The sequence below is a fragment of the Zonotrichia leucophrys genome, chromosome 5 (genome assembly GCF_028769735.1).
Source record: "Zonotrichia leucophrys gambelii isolate GWCS_2022_RI chromosome 5, RI_Zleu_2.0, whole genome shotgun sequence".
Classification (NCBI taxonomy): Eukaryota; Metazoa; Chordata; class Aves; order Passeriformes; family Passerellidae; genus Zonotrichia; species Zonotrichia leucophrys.
The window spans coordinates 53299452-53318429 of NC_088175.1; the positions used below are offsets into that span (position 1 = coordinate 53299452).

An 18978-nucleotide genomic window follows, 5' to 3' on the forward strand; every position below is an offset into this window, starting at 1 on the left:
TTTTAGTTAAGCCATTTCTGTGTACAATGTCCAAAGAAATATTTCAATTTTTTTTTTTTTTTTTTGTTGGGTGAACATTTCCATTAGTGAGCATTTCCATTACTGTTTTATTTGCAATGATTTCTTTTACACGATGATTGTATCTTCTTTGTTATCCATAAGGATGTAAAATTTATGTCATCAATATCTTGAATTCACCTTCCTGTTTTGTGACACACAAAATTGTTTGTACAAGATGCTTAACGATGACATCTTCCTTCCTTTCTTGCTGGTGTTTTGCAGGTTTTCTGGTAATCCCCTTTTCTGGCTGTTTTTGCAAATAAGTGTAGACAGACAAATATTAAAACATAGTCTTTTGTTGATGGTATTAAGTAGTACCTGTACCTTTATCTGCTGTTCTGACAAATATGTAAATATACCTGAGCAACTCATAATGGTGTGGCTAATTAAAGCTGTCAGAGCTCTCTCTCACTGAAGAAATAGAACATATTTCAATAATGTGAGGTGATGTATCTGGAAGAACACATTTCACATTCCAAATTAACAATTTTATTGGATGGATTTAGCGAATCTTCACTTAGTTAGGTATATAGCTTTTGTATTGACACATTAATTTGACATTTAACTCATTTGTTTGGAGTCACTTTTGTTAAAATATGTTACATTATCTTTTGTATAATTTTTCAAGTGAAAAAGTCAACAATTAGCAGTGATTGTAACAAAATTGTGAAGTGGTTTAAGTTTCCTGAGTGATATTGGTAATTGTATTATAGTTAATATAACTTGATTTCTTTTAGATCAGCAAGTCAATGTTAAAACTAACATGCATAGAAGATTGTAAAGTAATATCTAAAAAGGATTCTAATTTTTTTCAGGTGGGAAAGAATAATTTTGAAAGGTGGGACTTCTCTTTGGCTCTTTGGAATAGAGGAGGAAAGGAATGTTCTTTTCCCTTCTTTGTTTTGTACCATCAGTTCTCATTGCTCACCTCTGTTAATATTAAAAATCATTAGACTATTGCTAAAGTTTTAGTCTGGAACTTCCAGTTACATTATCACAAGATAAAAATTATAAATGTCCAAAAGCCACACAGAAAATGTTCTCATATTTCATGTGTATTTCTCTTTCTGCAATCCAATTTCAAATTATTTATCAGCAGATAACAAGATTCAGTGTTGCAACCTTTGCTGTTGTATTTGCTTATTGTCACAAAGTACAGCAGTATTACCTGGTGATCGTGTCTGTAACTATCAAATTGTTTTCCAAAGCATTCAGTTTTGTTAATTCCAGATGCTAACAGATGTAGCAGTTTAATACAAACAGAGGTATATTAGCTACAGTATTCTGGTTTTGTTTAAGATTTAGTTGTGGTCAAATACTGCTTCCATTTTAACTCCTAGAACAGGTGTTTTTCCTAGAATAGTTGCTTTTAATATAAATTGTAACAGAAAAGAAGAGAAAACCTAGCTCCATATTACATTGCTAATCCTTGATAATTTAACTGAAATTTGGATTTTTTTCTTCAGAAACTGAAAAAGTGACAGTTGTTACTGCTGCTGCCACCACCACCAGTGCTGTAGTAAAGCAGGAATCTCCACAGACAGCTGCTCCTGCAGGCAGTGTGCAGGAGAAAATGAATCCAGCTGACCCCTTAAAAGTAGCTCAACAGGATGCTGTGACTTCAGAACAATTGGCAAAAATGCAGGAGACTGTTGCAATAGAAGGATGTACTGATGAGGAGAATATGGACAGTGAAGGAGAGGGGATGTACAGAGAACGTGATGAATTTGTAGTGAAGATTGAAGATATAGAGACACTAAAGGTAATCTGAATATTGGCTGGGGGGGAAACACAGCACAAAACCCCTGCATATGAATTTAGCCTCAAGCAACTGCCAGAAGAGGAAAGGCTGCAGATTAGTTTTCTCTTTCTATTCTAATATTCCCTGATTGCTGCCAAAATGCCTTAAAGGTGTCTTTCTAGTGCAGATTACAAACATGTTTTGAATGTACATGACCCATTTTATGCTACATACATAATAAAGTAAATCTGTGTGCTGGTAACCTCTGTTAGAACTTGGAATTACCTGTTTTAATATTAAACAGCATAAATGTTTCAAAGTCTCTTGACTACTTTTTGTTTTTTAAGATAGGAGTAGACTTTCAAATGAAACTTTGCAAAAGAACTTGAATGGAATTGGCTTCTGGTTCTTTGTAAGAGGTTCTGCTTTGTATTTCAACAAGAAATTATTGCCATAAGCTACCAGTACAACTCTTCACATGAGTTTATGTGAATTTCCTTGTTGTCTTTGATTGTTTGATTTGGTTTTGTTGCTTCACCATATTTATTATTCTGCATGTTGACCTTTCTTTTTGTTGCTGTCATAGCCAGCAATGTTCTTACTGTTAGAAAATTTCTAATATTTTTGATTACTTGTCTCTGTGCTTGTCCTCTTAGGGTGCAGTTTTAAATTAAGTAATGCTGCTTTGTCACACAAGACAAGTGTTATCAGTTTGAAATATTCCCTTGTCACTTATCAAAGGGATTAAGGTACGTTAGGAGATGTTTTGAATTTTAAGTTTGTTAGTTCAGGAGTCATGAAAAAGTAATGAGTGTTTGACTACATTTTCCAAAAGGTTTATTTGAGTTAGTAGTTTGTTTGTAGGATCTACAGAAAACTCTCATTCAAGCTGATAATTCCAAACTTGCCTTGATGCAAACAGGACTTAATAACGACGGTGTTGGAATTTTAAATGACTTCTTTACATTTTATCCTTGGGTTACTTCCTCAAAAACGTGATGCACAAGCACATTTCTGGAAGAAAAATAAGCACTGCTTTTAGCAAACAATTTTTTTATGTTCTTCCAGGTTGCTTTGCAGACAGGAAAAGAGCCTCCAGCTATCTGGAAAGTACAGAAGGCTTTATTGCAGAAGTTTGTTCCTGAAGTGCGTGATGGCCACAGAGAGTTTGCTGCTACTAACAGTGTGAGTCCTCAGAATTCCTTGGGAAGCCTCATGGGAGCTGCTTTCCTTCATGCAAGGCTAGGAGAATCAATTGAATATGATTCTGGCATACATTCTTAGCAATCATCCTAGAGGGGAAAACCTCCTCCAGCTCAAACTCTCCCTAAAGACATCCATTGGCTGATTTTCTGCTTTCTAGCACGGGGTCTTTGGTATCATTTTGATATCACTTTGATATCTTTTGTAAAGGAACAAGTTTTCCTGACCAGAATAAAATCAGTGGAAAAAAGCTTGTGAAGGATACAAGAGGGGATACAATTTTAACAGGCAGCCTTTTGCCAGGCAGATAATGCTTTTGGGATAACACATGTGGAGAATAAAATAAAGGAAAAAAAAAAAAAAAAAGAAGCCCAGAGTACCTCCCCTTACCTTGTTGTCTTCAGTTTTAATTATTATCTGGAAATCTGATGGAGAATTTTGTTTAAATTATAAATGCTGTAGAGTGGCTTGTTGTATAAACATGGGGAAGTTTAAACTGATTTTTTTCTTTACTATTGAAATTTTTACTTGTTGAAACTGACGGATTTTGCTTAACAGAAACACTTGTGGTTTGGGTTTTTTTCCTTTTAGTATCTTGGGTACTTTGGAGATGCAAAGACAAAATACAAACGAGTTTATGTGAAGTTTGTTGAAAATGCAAACAAAAAGGAATATGTCAGAGTATGCTCAAAAAAGCCACGAATCAAGCCTGTGCAGTCAGCAAGGTATTTTATTTCAATTTGTTTTTCATTTTGCCATATTGTTTTCGTATTAAGAACACACCTGTTGAAATAAACAGAGTTATAACTTTCAATTAATTGTGCTTTAATATGGAAACGGAGAACTGTCTGGTTTGCTTTAAGAAATTAAATATAAATTACTGCCTTGTCTTCCTTACTCTATTCTGTTCTATGATCAGTTATTTGGGAGGTGTTAAGGTTCTACATGCTGCTCCTGTGTCATCCTTTGCCCTACAAGCCTGCTAGTGTGATGATTTTCATTTTCTGTGTGTTGTTTTCTCATATCCTGTGGACTTTGCTAGCGAGGTAGTTTTTTCTGGGTTGCTTTAATGACCATTCTGTCCTGGTATACTGGAAGTACCATGCTTTCTTCACAGTCCTGCCAGATGTTCATGACAGTGCTCTTTATTCAGGAAAACACTGGAGTTTTAAGTCTAGTTTGCTCTCAAAGAAAGCAGTGCCATCAGATGATCAATTTTGTGAAATAATCCCGTTTTACTAAAAGTAGCTGGGATTTTGATGCTCCTTTTTTCTTGGGCTGTGGAAGGCTGTTCCAGTACCTGTTCTTGCAGTGCTCTGAAGCAATCCCCTCTTTGAACAAAACATGATTGTTATGCTTCTGCTGTTCTCTCCACACAGCTTTTGGCTTTTCTTTGTTTGTACTGCATGTTGTATTTCTGGAGAAATCAGTCACATCCCACCTCTGTGTGTGTTTCACTGAGCTCATTAAGTGAGGTCTTTCAGCTTCCTTTGCTCTCATCCTTCTACTGTCTGTTGTCTCCATGCATTTTGGTTTGAAATCTCCGTTTCTGACACATGTCTAGAATGATTCTCAGTGTTCCAGAAGATACTGGCAATGTTTCTGCTGTACATATCGCTGCTTTCCCATCCTGACAAAACTCTAAGATTGCATTCCCTGCCATGCTCTCAAAACTGTATTGTGTTATCGCTCCTAAAGTACAGAACTTTGTGTTTCTGATATTAACATTCCTGTTTGTTTCCTGTTCTGAGGGGTGGAAAGAGAAAGGCATTGTTTGGTCAAGTATTATTCCAAAATTATAGTAGTATATAAAATGGGTACAACCTAATACCCAGTTACAGTGAAATAAGTGGATATCATCAGTGGGGAGTATATTCTGGTTAAATAAGATTATAACTATTTTATTACTGCTAAAACCTGTGTGGTAATTATAGTCATTAACATTCTCCTCATAACATTGCAGAACTATTCACTGCAAACCTAGTAATAGCAACATCAAACCCCCTGATCCACCAACACCAAAACCAGCAGCAACAAAAGTCTCTTCTGTGAAACCCAAAGCTAAACAGCCAAAGGTAAAGGCTGAACCACCACCAAAGAAAAGGAAAAAGTGGAAAGAAGAATTTTCATCTTCCCAGTCTGATTCTTCACCTGAGGCCCAGAGTGAAGAAGATGGTGAGTGAGATACCATTGCTGGCACCCAGGCCCTTTTGAACTGAACTAAGAGTATTTTAAAATTACATTGTTTGATCTTGCGCGTTTTTCTGTACAAGCCTTAGAAAGAAAATATAAAATCCAACAGTGCCATGCAAAATGAGTTTCTTAAAACTTTTCAGTTGCTGTTGGTGTTTAAGCAAATGTTTACAACTGAATTGATTTCAAATGTAGTTTATCTACATGAGTACGTATTTTACCACTTGCTGTCTGTGTTGGGTCTGATTGTAGGAGGAGAAACCAATTTGTTTTTTGAATAAATCTTAAGAGTGAGATTCTTCATTAGTTTTCCATTGCAACTGAATGTCATGTCTAAAATAACATAGCTGAAGTGTTTGCCTGCATGCAGATGTGGGGAGAATTCAGATGCTGCTGTTCTTTTTTCAGAACCAAGGGGAAGAAGCAGTTGAGTTTTTGGCTGCTCCATTGCTTGTCCGAATGCCAGCAGTTCAAATGTAGCCTGCTGAGCAGATTTGCTATTAAGACATTGATAGAACATTGAGATTCAATGTTTGCAGGAGCTCTCCAGAAGAAAAAGGGATTTCTGAAGTTTACAGAGTTTATAGGGGTTACCTTTGCTAGCAGATTTGCGGTGCATTTTGCAGGCTTCTATTTCCTGTGTGTTTGAAACAAAGCTGTGTATTGCTCATACTTTATTATTGCTGCATTTCTAAAGCATCCTGGTGACTTTTAAATATAGATACACCATGACTGGTGTACTGGCACACTGCCTCTGTGAGGACAACACCTTTAAAATAATTTTCAAGCAAACTTGCCCAAATAACACTCTCCATATTTAAGAGCTCAAGTAACCTGGTGTGATTATGGTCATCCCTGAGGGAGTTGATCAGCCTTGCTGGCTGAATCACTGCAAAACCCTGGTGTCAGACATGGAGCCTATAAAAAGCTGCAGAATGCTTCATAGTTCTGATGTGCATGTTAAAATTGCTGTCTATGAAAAAATAAAAGCTTCCTCACCTTAAGCATAAGTGTGCCTATATCTCTTCCCCCTTTTTATTCCCCCCCTTTTTATTCCCCCCTTTTTATTCCCCCCTTTTTATTCCCCCCCTTTTTATTCCCCCCCTTTTTATTCCCCCCCTTTTTATTCCCCCCTTTTTATTCCCCCCCTTTTTATTCCCCCCCTTTTTTATTCCCCCCCTTTTTTTTTCCCCCCTTTTTTCTTCCCCCCCTTTTTTATTCCCCCCCTTTTTTATTCCCCCCCTTTTTTATTCCCCCCCTTTTTTATTCCCCCCCTTTTTTATTCCCCCCCTTTTTTTTTCCCCCCTTTTTTTTCCCCCCCCTTTTTTTCTCCCCCTTTTTTTCCCCCTTTTTTTTCCCCCTTTTTTTTCCCCCTTTTATTCCCCCCCCTTTTTATTCCCCCCCCCCTTTTTTTTCCTCCCCCTTTTTTTCCCCCCCTTTTTTCCCCCCCTTTTTTTCCCCCCCCTTTTTTTCCTCCCCCTTTTTTTCCCCCCCCTTTTTTTCCCCCCCTTTTTTTCCCCCCCTTTTTTTCCCCCCCTTTTTTCCCCCCCCTTTTTTCCCCCCTGCAGGCTCCTAGGTGACATTAGTACTCAGAAATTCTTTTTCCTGTTGGATGACTTCAAATTTTGCAATTTTGGGAGGTCCTTTCCTTGAGGTGAAAGTTAGGGCACTTAGGGTGCTTCACTTCACTGAAGTAATAAATTATTGTGTTTCTGTGAACTTTCATCTACACTAATAGGAAAATGTTTTAATTCCTTAAAATATAATCTAAATACTGATAGTTAAAAGTGGAACCATTTGTACCATATTTTGTGTCTGCCCCTGTTTTTGACTTGTAAGTCGTTTATTGCAGTCGAATGCACTGAATTTTCATCTCTTGGGATACCAGTAGGGGTCACTTTTGTTTTAAGAGAGATACCTTCAGTTTTGAAAAACACAAGTGTTTTTGGGATATTTAAGGGGAAACACTCATTCTATGCTGTTGACTTTTCAGAGGTTGTACCTCCAGCTCCACTTGTTACTCGTTTTTTGAATACAAGAGCTATGAAAGAGACTTTCAAGAGCTACATGGAGTTGCTTGTGAGCATTGCCTTGGATCCAGACACAATGCAGGCCTTGGAAAAGAGCAATGGTACAGTATGTTTAACACTTGTGTGTTCTTACTAGATTTTAAGGTTATTAATCAGTAAAGCAAGTGTTCTTTCTAAAAACACCCTTTTTGTTCTTTTAAAAACAAACATAACAAAATTTGAGTTACACAACCTCAGCTGAAGAATCTGCACGTTATGTGTGTATATATATATTTTTTCATTGTCTCTTTGAACAGTCAAAGTAACTTGGAAATCTTGTTTTATCTTCTTTGCTGCATTAGAATTTTGCTGTGAATGTCAGAATTGAGCTATTTGTTCCTACAGTTGCTGTACTTCAAACCTTAGCAAAGATTTATTTAAATTTAGAGTTTCAAGTCTGTTTGCTTTCTTATGAAGAAATAGGCCTATAACTATAAGTAGATATGATTCCTTCTACTATTAAAAATTCAGCTTTTTAAACTCTGAAATCTTGAAATCCTGATCAAAGAAAATGATATTAATGCACACTTTTTCTTTGAAGACAAAATATTTGGATTTGTTTATCCTAGTAGACTCCAGGGTGTACAAGTCAAAACTCCTATTTCTCAAAATTTAGTAAAACACATTCAAAGATAAAAGTTCCAAAAGATAAATCCTTTCATGTATTTAGTTGCAAGCTGTTGTTTTGTACTATATTCTGTTTGACTGTGTTTTAAAAAATCTTTTCTAGCCTCTCCTCTCCTGCCTCTCTTGATTTGAATGTGCATCAGTGCACACTTATCTCAAGATTTCAGAGCCATGCATTATGTCAGTAGTTTCCCACTAAAATCAAAGTAATTGAGTTTATTTATAAAATGCTCCATACTGAGCTGTAAATTTTCATTCCTGGCCACATGCCTATGTTCAGCTGTATATTGTTCAATTCACAGTGGTTTATCAGATAACTTTTAGCAGTAAGCACTTTCCTTAATTTTTTTTTTTTGTGTTATAAATGCCAGCAGGACCATTTCTTGTAAAATGGAATAACAAATGTCAAAACCACCTACTTGTCTTGATAAAACTGCCAGCTGTATTGCACAGAAGAGGATTATCTAGGAATTGGTGTAAAATTGTCTCTAGTATTTATACTCTGTATTGCTCTGTCTGAATTTATCCTTGCAGTAAAGGAAACTCCAAGAAGAAGCAGGATTGCAGTCAGCAATTAAACTTCATACTATCTACAACACCTTAGTGGGCTGATTAAAAAAAAAAAAGATTTTTCTCTCACATTTGGAATTAGATTATATGCCAATTACTTTATTTTTTACTTTCCACATTGTATGTTAATGGGTCAAAGTATAGAATGAATATGAATCTCATTATTGTGCATCTCTTAATAATTAGCTGCTGTGGGTTTTTGATGTGTCTTTTAGATGAACTGCTTTTGCCTCACATGAGAAAGATTGATGGAATGCTGAATGACAACAGGAAAAGGCTGCTGTCCAAATTGCGCTTGGATCACGCTTTCAAGGTACTCTCTTTCAAATTCTAGGCTTTTAAAAGTGATGTTTTGGGTAAATCAGTGAATTCATACCATGCAGGAACAGCTTAAAACTCATTTGGAACAGCAGTTATAAATTTAGTGCTTGTATGTGGCATTTGGAGAATATTTTGGGATGGAGGAATTCATACTGCAAAGGTAAAGTTCTAGTTTTGCTCCCCATGCTTTCTGCTTGGTTCTCAAGCATTTTTTTCCTTTAAGCTTTTCAAGTTTGCCAAAAGAAAATCTGTTTCCTGTCCTTCTAGAGCTTTTGGTTAAGTGATTGTATTGCCTAAAAATAAACTTTTACATGAAATAGCTATGCTGTGGAGCAGATGTCTGAGCCTCTTTGAAGTAGAGAACATGATCAGAGGAGTTAAAAACCAGAACAGAGGGATGCAAGAACAACTCATTTGTGTGCTCTTTCATGTATCTTCAGCATGGAAGGTTGAGAAAAGTGTGGATAACAAGCCCATATTACAGCAGCTTTGGCGTGGTAATAAAAAATCAGGTCTGGATGTGGCCAGGGAAGAGAGAAGCCGTACCATCTCAGTAGAGAGAAGGTAAACAGGAGGATAATCTCTGTGCTTCCCACTGTTCCCACCCACCCTCCAAGCAGCAGTGCAGAGCTTGCAAGTGCAGGAAGGTGATTTTCACTCATGTAGGTTAGAAAAGATCAATTCCAGCTGTTCAACCAGCACTGCCAAGCCCACCACTAAACCCTGTCCCAAAGTGCCACCACATCTGCTGCACGTGTTTCAGAGCCCTCCAGGGATGGGGACTCCAGCACTTCCCTGGGCAGCCTGTTCTGGTACTTCATAACCTTCCTGGTGAGGAAGTTTTTGTAATATCCACTCTCAGTATCCCATTTTCTCTTGTCCTGCTGCTTGGGAATAAAACATCCTTTTGTCAGTGTCTGTAATCAGACTGATGATTTGTTCTTGTAACAGTTCTGAGGCCAACAACAGTAAAGCAGGCCTGGCTATGAACACCATCACCAAACTTGCTCTTTGCCTGACTTTCCCTGTCCCCCTTTCCTCTGGGCTGTCCCACAGCACAGAGACACTTGGAGAGTGAGTGCTGTTCTTTGTACTGCTGTGAGCTCATATCTGACAACTAGGTGAGGAGGGAGATAATACCAGACTTGAAAGTTCTGCTCTTCTCCACCATGAAACCTTTTCCCCCATTCCATGTCTGGTAAATTCTGTGGGACATAAGGGGGCTTTGTTTCAGGGAGGAGACCACCATCAACCAGAGAAACAGGTACAATTCACATGATTCTTGAACTTTTTTAAAGTTAGTTATGGTGTTTTCCCAACAGCTGAATGATTTGTACCTCCTTGAACAGAATTACTTGTGGTTTCTTCCTTACAGTAAAAAGGCCTGGGGAGGGCTGTGTCATTTCAAATGCACAGAGCCTCAAAAAGGTGGCATGTATTAACCCTCCATTTATTGGGTTTTTTTTGTCATGGTAAGAATTTAGTGTTAATAATTACTAATATAGATACCTCTTTTTGACCTGCCTGTGCAGAGAAGATACAAATTTGTAGAATTTCAGTTACATTCACAGTACACAAAAAGTGAGAGGTAGTCACACTTGATTTTTTTCCCAGTTTAAGAGGGAAAAGCTACTATAATTCTATGTAATACCAACATGAATTCCAACATGTAATTAAGCTGGAGTTCATAGTGAATACAATAGTTTTGCTGTGTGTTCACTTAGCAGCAGATTATGTATCATATCTCTGAAGTTAACTTCAGACTGTATTCTATCCTATCATCTGCAAGATGTTAATGGAGTTCATGGAGGTCAGGAAAGGATCTGCTTGTGATGTCATCTGCAGGACAGAAAACCTTTTCTGTTTTTGTTCTGATGTAACAATGCCAACTGGTGCCGTCCTTGGGTCGATGTCTTGGATAAAAATGAAATGCCTGCTTGCCATCATAAGTGCTTGTGTTGGTTAGGAAAATGTGTTTGATGCTCTTTAAGATACAGAAGGTTTCTGTTCCACCTTTAATGAAATAATCAGTTCAGATATTGGAGTTGAATGAGACACTGAAAAAAGCAATAGGTTAAAAGTATAATTTGTCATTCACTGATACCATTCAGTTTGAATGTTTTTACTGGTTTGCATTGATAGGCAAGGATGAATTTAATACTGTTTTTCCACTGGATACAGTTAATATGGAATATGTTAGCACTGCATTACAAACCAAAGCAGACACTGAAGTTAGCAGTCAGCGTTTGGTAGTTTTGCCTGTAACGTTTTTGTAGTTCTGACAGTTCATTGCATCATTTGGGTAATAGTTGTTACAAACAAAATTATGAAATATTATTGTTGCTTTAGTTGAAGATCAGTAAGTGAAGCATCTCAGCTGAAATGTGTAAACTTCATTTGAAAATAATGATGTGGCATTTGGGGAACATTTTGGGATGATCATCCAAAAGATGCAGTAATCACTAGTATTTACTTCTTCATTCCAGTTCACTTTTGTCTGGTGTAGGTCAGTGGTGTGGCCACGGAACTGTTCTGGTTCTTAGGAATTCTCCAGAAGTGGCCAGAGCCCCTTAACACTCCAAATCAGCCTTGAGGAAGGCTATTTTAGTGGATAACAAAACGAAATAATTCAAACCTATGTAAGTTGTTCCGCTTTGGAAGTATTGCAAGGAAGACTGGATATGCACAGATTGGCTGGTTAAGGTTTCTGCTACCACTGTGCAGGAGATTTAATAGCTGTTTACTGAGAGGTTTGCTTAATAAAGGAAAAAATAGCTGATATAGATAAAGAGCTAATAAATTATAGGCAGGGGAGGTTATTGGAGTCAGGTACTGTTTATTAAAAGAAAATATAAAAATGAAGTCAACTTCATATTTTAACCCAATAGTCCCAGTAAGGTCCTTAAGCTGCATTGATTCATTTTTCCATATGTGTAGTTTTCTGCCTCATGGTGGAGTGTAATACAAAGATGTATGTTTATTTAATGTGAAACATATTGTTCAGGGCCAGATTATGTAGCATGGCAGGACTATTTCAAAACAGCTGCTAACATAATGCTGTATTTGTTCAACAAAATTGGATTCAAATTTACTCATGCAAATAATATAGAATTGAAGCTGACGGAAATGCAGTTTGCTCTCATGAGTTAAAATGTCTTCAACTTCTACTTTTTTGAACGAGCCTTCTACTTCACTGTGCAAAACATTTCTGCCTTACAGATCTGATGATATGCAATTAGTTTGTAATTTACAAAATCTGGGACAAAACCTATGAAGATATTTAGGCATCCTATCCCCACGTGCCTGACTGTGCATGAAATACTTAAAAATCTTCAAGTAACTTAGCCTTAGGAATTTTTGGGTACAAATGGAATGGAAAGCAATTCAGAAGATAAAAATTGCCCTGTGGAGCTTTTTTTTCCCCCTCTCTTTCTAGTGAGAGAATCACAGATGTTAATCTGATGTACAGTGAAAGGATCTGCTGGTCTTGAAAAATTACAGTAGTCAGGAGCAGGTGGTCATGCTTTCCAAACCAGATTTGGTTGTATAATCTGATAAAGACACTTTATCAGGTCTTTGTGGAAGAATAATTTTTTTCCTAATAGGCTGCACTCTAATCTTTTCAAAGAAGGCCAATTTATCACCAATGTGGCCATTCTTGATTTTTTCCTAATCCTTTGTCTTTATGTGCTCTGTTGAAGAACGCTTTGGAAAACTTTCCTGAACTGACAGTGGTCACTCGGGATTCCAAGACAAAGTGTGGAGGGACATCTGTGTCCAAGATCAAAATGAATGGTAAAGCTTACAACAAGAAAACACTGAGGGCTTCTAAATCAACCACTAAATCAGCACAGGTGAGTGCTCACAGGGTTTGTTGCTGCCACCATCTGACTTGTGCTGTGATAACCATGTTTATATAAAACACTGCTTCACGTGTTAGCTGCTTTGTTTGGTTGATCAAAATGTAAAATCTTTGAGAGAGGTGCTTTTTCTGTCACAAGGGAATGTTAAAAACCAACATTTAAAGGAGTACATGAAATCATTATTATAACTCATATGTGAAACATGGTGTGTCAGCTTTCTGGGCTGCTGGAGCAGCAACAATTTGCCTTCACCATTGCTGCTGTAGATCATAATAATAAATCATATTATAATAATAACATATATAATAATCATAATAACAGTTTCTTACACTTGCTGCAAAGTAAATGATACCATGACTTCTAGATCAAAAATTTAATAAAAATAGTGTTAACCTGTAAAATCTGAGATCAGATAACACTTCTTAAAAATTGAGCTCTATCTTGTTCCAGTCCTCATTTTCAATGGTGGAATGAAGCTGTGTGTCTTAAATTGAAAAAAATAAAAAACAACACGGAAAAAATTTGAGAAGCACATATTGTTTATTTCCATAGAATTCCTGGGGAACACTCTAACTAGATTTGGCTTTCTTAGCTTCATCTCCCTGCAGTAAATAGTGGCTTGACAAATGACCTCTACATATAGCTCACACTCATATTTCTGGCCAAATTAACCTAATTTTTAGGTAAGCACAAATCAGCTTTCTCAAGCACAAAGTCTATGTCTTTTGCAATGATAGCCATCAATCTGGTAGAATAATGGTTAAATTTTGGTAGTTCTTGGAGTACTTCTTGAGGAGGGTGTGTCTTACCCATTTTGGGTTTGCAGTGCATTCAGGATGACTGAAAGCATTCTCACATCTGGTTTTGATAAAACAACATGGGAAGTGGAGATAGGAGATAATTAAGATATAAGGGGAATCACAGTTTGCCAGGTATGTCACAATCATGATTTGAATGAAGCACTCAATTTCTGAATTGCTGAAAAAATTGTTTACAGAAGAAAATGTCTGTCATGTCTCCTGGTAAATAACATGAATTTGCCTAAAATAATTGTTCTTTTTGCAGGAGTTTACAGTAGATCCAGAAAAAATACAGTTGTATTCTTTGTATCACTCCCTCCATCATTACAAATATCACATATATCTAACATGTAAAGAAGAGGTAGGTATTGCTCTCATTCTTTGTATTCACTGAGGGAATTGAGTCCAACTTGAGAGGTTGTTCTGTCATTCTTGGTAAATGAGAAAACAGCTATTTTGTTCTCTCCTATTTTAATTAATTTTTTATGGCAAGCAAAGGCTTCACTGGCCACATGGGTTGCCCCTAATGGGAGCTGCTGCTTAGAACATTCAGATGTGAGGCTTGCAAGGTTTGTGGGATTTCCTGAAGTGTTCTTCGGTGTTATCCAAAATAAACAAAACAAATGTTGTCAGTGTATATAACTCCTTGGATCTAAAAGGGATTTTTTGGTCTTAAAATGCTGTGCCTTTATTTCTTCTGCAAATCCTCGCTGGAAATATTTTAGGTAGTAGAAATACAAGAGTTGAGCTCTGGCTTAGTTGTTAAGAATTGCATTTTGGGGGGCATTACCCTTGTTTTTAAAATTCAAAGATTTTCTGGCAGAGAAGGTTTATATTTAACTGCAGACTTTTATAAAAATGAAAATTCTCCAATTCTGGCAGCCTAATGTGTGTGTGCATCTCTCTCCCTCTCCTTCTCTTTTTTGACTAGATTTCTTCTGTTCAGAAGACGAGTGCAGATCTAGGCCAGGAGGAGATCGTGCAGCTGTGCATGAAAAACATAAAATGGGTGGAGGATCTTTTTGAAAAGTTTGGTGAACTCTTGAATCGTGTCCAGCAGAAATGCTCCTAACAGAAATGTGTCCCAAATCCCACATTTTTCTACGGCACTAACCTGATGGAACAGAAAGCTCAGAGAGAGGCTCTGATTTCTTTCACAATGCCAGACTGCATTCTTGTTCGTAGCCATTTTTATTTCTCTTTATGGAACTCTGTGCCTTGGCTCGTGCTAAGGAAAAGTGATGCTGCCAAGGAAATCAGTCCTTTGGAGATGGAGCTAAACATAAACCTAACCACATTTTTAACCTGAAGAGTTATTTTTGATTTTGTAAACTATTGGATAACTTCGTTTTATTTTCAGAAATGTTTTTGACAAGTGATGAAGCATGCACTACATATACTTTTTTTTCTTTTTTATTGCTCAACAGATAACAACACTTAAAATACTACAGATTTTTCCATCCCTGACTAAGTGAGAGAAAAGTCAGCGTTGGGGCGAACTAATTTATACATGTCTGGCCACCAAATTTAGAGTTTTGTACATTTTGTGAACAGAGCTGGAGTGACATCAGTTTCTGCATACGTATATTGCCATCATAAAATCCAGAAATTTCATTATGCTTTATGGACTCCTTTTACTATTGTCATGTTTGGGAGACCGAACATGGAGTTGGTGCAATCCTATGACTGCTTTTGTGTCAAATTATATTGTAATGAAAGACAATGACCTTAACTATTTTCCCTGTTTTGAAGAAAAAAATATTTTCCTTTATACTGTGGTTTTTTTTTTCTTTTGGAAAAAAAAAATCAATTGTACATTTTATCTCACTAATAGTTGTATTTTTCACAGAGGAAATATTGTGGTTAAAATTGTTACATGTATCTTTGTAATACACTTTCCATTGTTTTCAGTAAATCCTATTCATTTATATGTTGATTTTATATTGTAAACTATGTATCTCGAGGTAACCCTTTTGTTTATACAGGTTTGCTTCAGTGTTAACCAGAATAATGCATAATGCATACTAGACTAGTTTTGCTTTAAGTGTAGTTGTGTTAGACACTGCAATTATTTTCTGGTATGTGAAAATAAATTTCTTACTAAACTAGCACTTGATTAACTGAGAGTTTAAATGAAGAGCTACTACACTTTATCTTGGTCAACAAAGATTGTTGATTGAAAATAGACTATATGCAGTGTTAAACACAGCTTACATAATTGTTTGTAGAACTGGCAGTTGCAGAGCTGTTCTCTTTTTGGTGCCTTTCAAGTCTTCAGACATCTTTGTAGCTTTTCTCCCCCCTCCAGGTTGTTAACACTTAGTAGTGCCACTAGTCACACTCAGACAATGAATGTAATGGGCTCTGATCAGGAGAACATTTTCTTTGAATTTGCCAATAGAATGCCTTACTGAGTCATTCAGAATGGAGATGTACTCTACTGGCGTCCTAAAAAAAAAAGTCATGTTGGTCTTTTTTCGGAAAATGTCAAAAAAACCCTTCATTCCTTTATCCTTTTACTGCCACTTAGTGCCTTAATTTCAGCCAAGAGAGCAGGGTTCACTATTCATTGGCCAAATGAAGTAATATTCATTGCCATGTGACCTTTCCCCCATGTTTTGATCCTATTTAGTTGTTAAATATTCATTAGACCGTAGAACTATAAAGAGTTTAATGAATAGATGTGAAAATGAAATTATTTGATCTTGAGTAAGCAAATAGAGGTTTGGATATTAAAGTATGTACAGAATTTTAGCTGGTTAGATTTAGAACCTTGTAGGATGTTTACCGTATTTCCAAAGCTTTTCATCCTTAAAAAGCAATAATTCTCCTTTACAATTTGTGTGCAGACTGCTATGAACAGAAATGGGTACGTGCCCTTGCCTTTTTTCAAGCCCCTTGCTGGTGGTTTTGCTTTAAAAAGGGAGGTCACTGTCGTGTTAATGACACATTGTGCTACTGCCGTGTCTGCAGCTATCAAGGAGAGGAGGTGGGTTTGGGGTTAGGCAGAATGTGCAGATTGTTAGAGCAATCATGGAGCTAATTAATTCCCGCCCGTGCAGAGAGGGGTAGCTGTGGGATTAAGGAATTTCTGTGGTTTCAGTCCTGTGAGTTTAGAGAGTGAAACCCAACCAGCAGAGTTAGCAGCCTTGGCAGCAATCAGGCAAAATGATTTTAATGTAAATGTGCACACTGGAGTAGAAACGTGCCTGGTACACTCCTCAGTCACAAGTGGGCATTCCCAAATTTCCATCCCTTACTGGGATGGCTGGCCGTGCCTGCAGGTTGATGACAGGGAGTTACTTGCCCAGGCAGAGTTCTGTGGTCACGTTACAGTTTGGAAATTCCTAGTCTGTGGTTTTAAAAATCATGAGGATACAGACTGAGGGAAGAATGGAATCAGCTCCTTGATGGTGTAGTAAAGAGCTGGTCAGGCTTTGTCTCTCTCACACCCCTTCCTAATGCAGCAGAGAGTTGAGAGAGTTCTCAGTGCTTTCTAGAAGATTACCACTACTGTGTACTTACTCTGGATTTTCTGATCTAGAAGTAGCTTTAGAAAGCTGCTTTCAGTCCTTAGAAGCTAAAAAATAAAAATAAATGAGAAGCTTTTGGAGTAGCTTGTCCCTGTTTAAAAAGGAAGTAATTTTAGCAACAACCATTTAAAAAAAAAGGGAGGTGGGGGGCCAGGATGCTCTGCACTGCCATAGAAAGTGACCTGGCTTATTTTTGGCTGTTTTGTTCCCAAGGCCAGTTAAACAAGCACTGTGCCTGTAGAAGACAGGAAAAACTTGTCTTGAATAAAATTAACTGCCCCAGACTATTAAAGATTAATATAATGGAGCTTCCATCTTTGTCTTGGGGTGCAGAAATGGTGGCTAGATTGTTAATTTACCAAACCAGAATAAGTAAAACCAGAAACTCTTGAGTGTGTTGAAGGGTCATAAATCAAAGCAAAGCTTTGTTAGTAGGATTGAACAGGTTTTTTTATACTGAAGCAAACTTAATGAAAAAGTCAATGTACAAATTACTTTTTTTTGCACAAATCCTTTGTTTTGTTGCATTTTAGATACTGAAGTCTGCACCCACACCTCAGATTTTTTCCCCTTGGAGTAACAGTGAGGTCTTCATCCCTTAATATGACAGTGGAAATTGAGCACTGATTTGACTGCAAGAGAAGATGCACTGGGAAGGAACAAAGCCCTCCTTAGACTATGAATCAGCAGAACAGGAATGAAACAAATTGCATAATCAGTTATTTGGCTTTTAATTCCTCTATTCTATCCTTTAGTGTGGCATCCCAATTTACACTGGGTTTGGTTTTATTCAAATACAGCATTGCCCTTAAAGGCAGGTTTGCTTTGAGATGCTACTCCCAAAGTTTTGCTAGCAAAAAATCAGACACAAATTGGATTGAGAAATTATTTCTGAAAACAGCTAAGGACTTTAGGGTCTTGGAGGTTCTGTGGCATGTAATGTATTCATATATTGTCAAAATGAAATACTACTTTTTAAAAAGTCAGATCTTACAGGCTGTCTTCCAAGTAAATGATTCCCATAGGAAATATATTTTAAATATTATTTAAATATTTACTACTATTTAAAACAATTTTAAAGCAGGAAAGCTAATACTATGGTCACAAAATGTCAGTGTGTCACCAACCATTTCTTATTTTGTTGCCAGCACTTGACATTTGGTCTCTCTTTACCCTATTATGAACCTGTGCATTCCACAGTGCACATTCTGCCATATTTTATTATTTAAGCTAATATTAACATGTCATTGGTAATAAATGCATATTTTTCTGCATATCTGTTCTACATATGGCAAAAATGAAGCTAGGGCTAATTAAGAGACACTATGCATTCTTAGTCCAGATTTTCAGGTGGTCCATAATACAATGTATGGAAATGTGAAAAAGGACAGTTTTGTACCATTCATGATGTTATTAACTAAACCCATTAAAGTGAAAACACTTTTTAAACAAAAACCTTATAATGCTTAGTCATTTGTTATTAAAACAATAAGTCTTGAAAAGTCAAGATTGTTGGAAACAAATTGGCAATTTGGAATTTTTCCTGTATTTTCTGCTTGCAACATGAAGAAATACAATTCTACGGCTGGGTTTGGTTTTTTTTTTTTTTCCCCATTATGTTGACTGAAGTGAGCATGTCTGGTTGATCTGGATTTTTTAATTTTCTGGGTTCTGAATTAATTCTTAATTCTGAATTAATTCTTAATTCTGAATGAATTTGTACAATACAGCTGCCAGATCTTCCACTGCTGTGGTGGGTGAGGAGCCTGACTGTTGGGGCAAGAGAGAATCTGCTGCTGTGATTCAGGTGGGGTTTACCTGAACTTCACTCTTATTTGTTCTCTTTCTTGCTGGACTAGGATGTCATCTCTGTGTGGGTTAGAAGAAAAGGTGCTCACAGAGTTGTGGGATTTTTGTCCCCCAACCACAAGGAATTACCCTGGATGTTCTTAGCACTGCTTTTCCCTCACACAGAGGGCTGAACCCCCATCCCATGCT

General features: G+C 36.9%; 1 protein-coding gene across 2 annotated transcripts in view; it reads left to right on the top strand.

The window, feature by feature from the left end:
- Positions 1–15555, top strand: part of QSER1 (glutamine and serine rich 1) — a 41750-nt gene extending 26195 nt beyond the window's left edge. For both annotated transcript variants that reach the window (XM_064715641.1, XM_064715642.1), the window contains exons 5-13: positions 1527–1822; positions 2870–2986; positions 3596–3729; positions 4968–5179; positions 7191–7328; positions 8679–8776; positions 12486–12638; positions 13713–13808; positions 14379–15555. In XM_064715641.1, coding sequence (XP_064571711.1) covers positions 1527–1822; positions 2870–2986; positions 3596–3729; positions 4968–5179; positions 7191–7328; positions 8679–8776; positions 12486–12638; positions 13713–13808; positions 14379–14519 — 1385 coding nt within the window. In that variant the 3' untranslated portion in view covers positions 14520–15555. The remainder of the gene's footprint in view (positions 1–1526; positions 1823–2869; positions 2987–3595; positions 3730–4967; positions 5180–7190; positions 7329–8678; positions 8777–12485; positions 12639–13712; positions 13809–14378) is intronic.
- The last annotated feature ends 3423 nt before the right edge of the window (positions 15556–18978 follow it).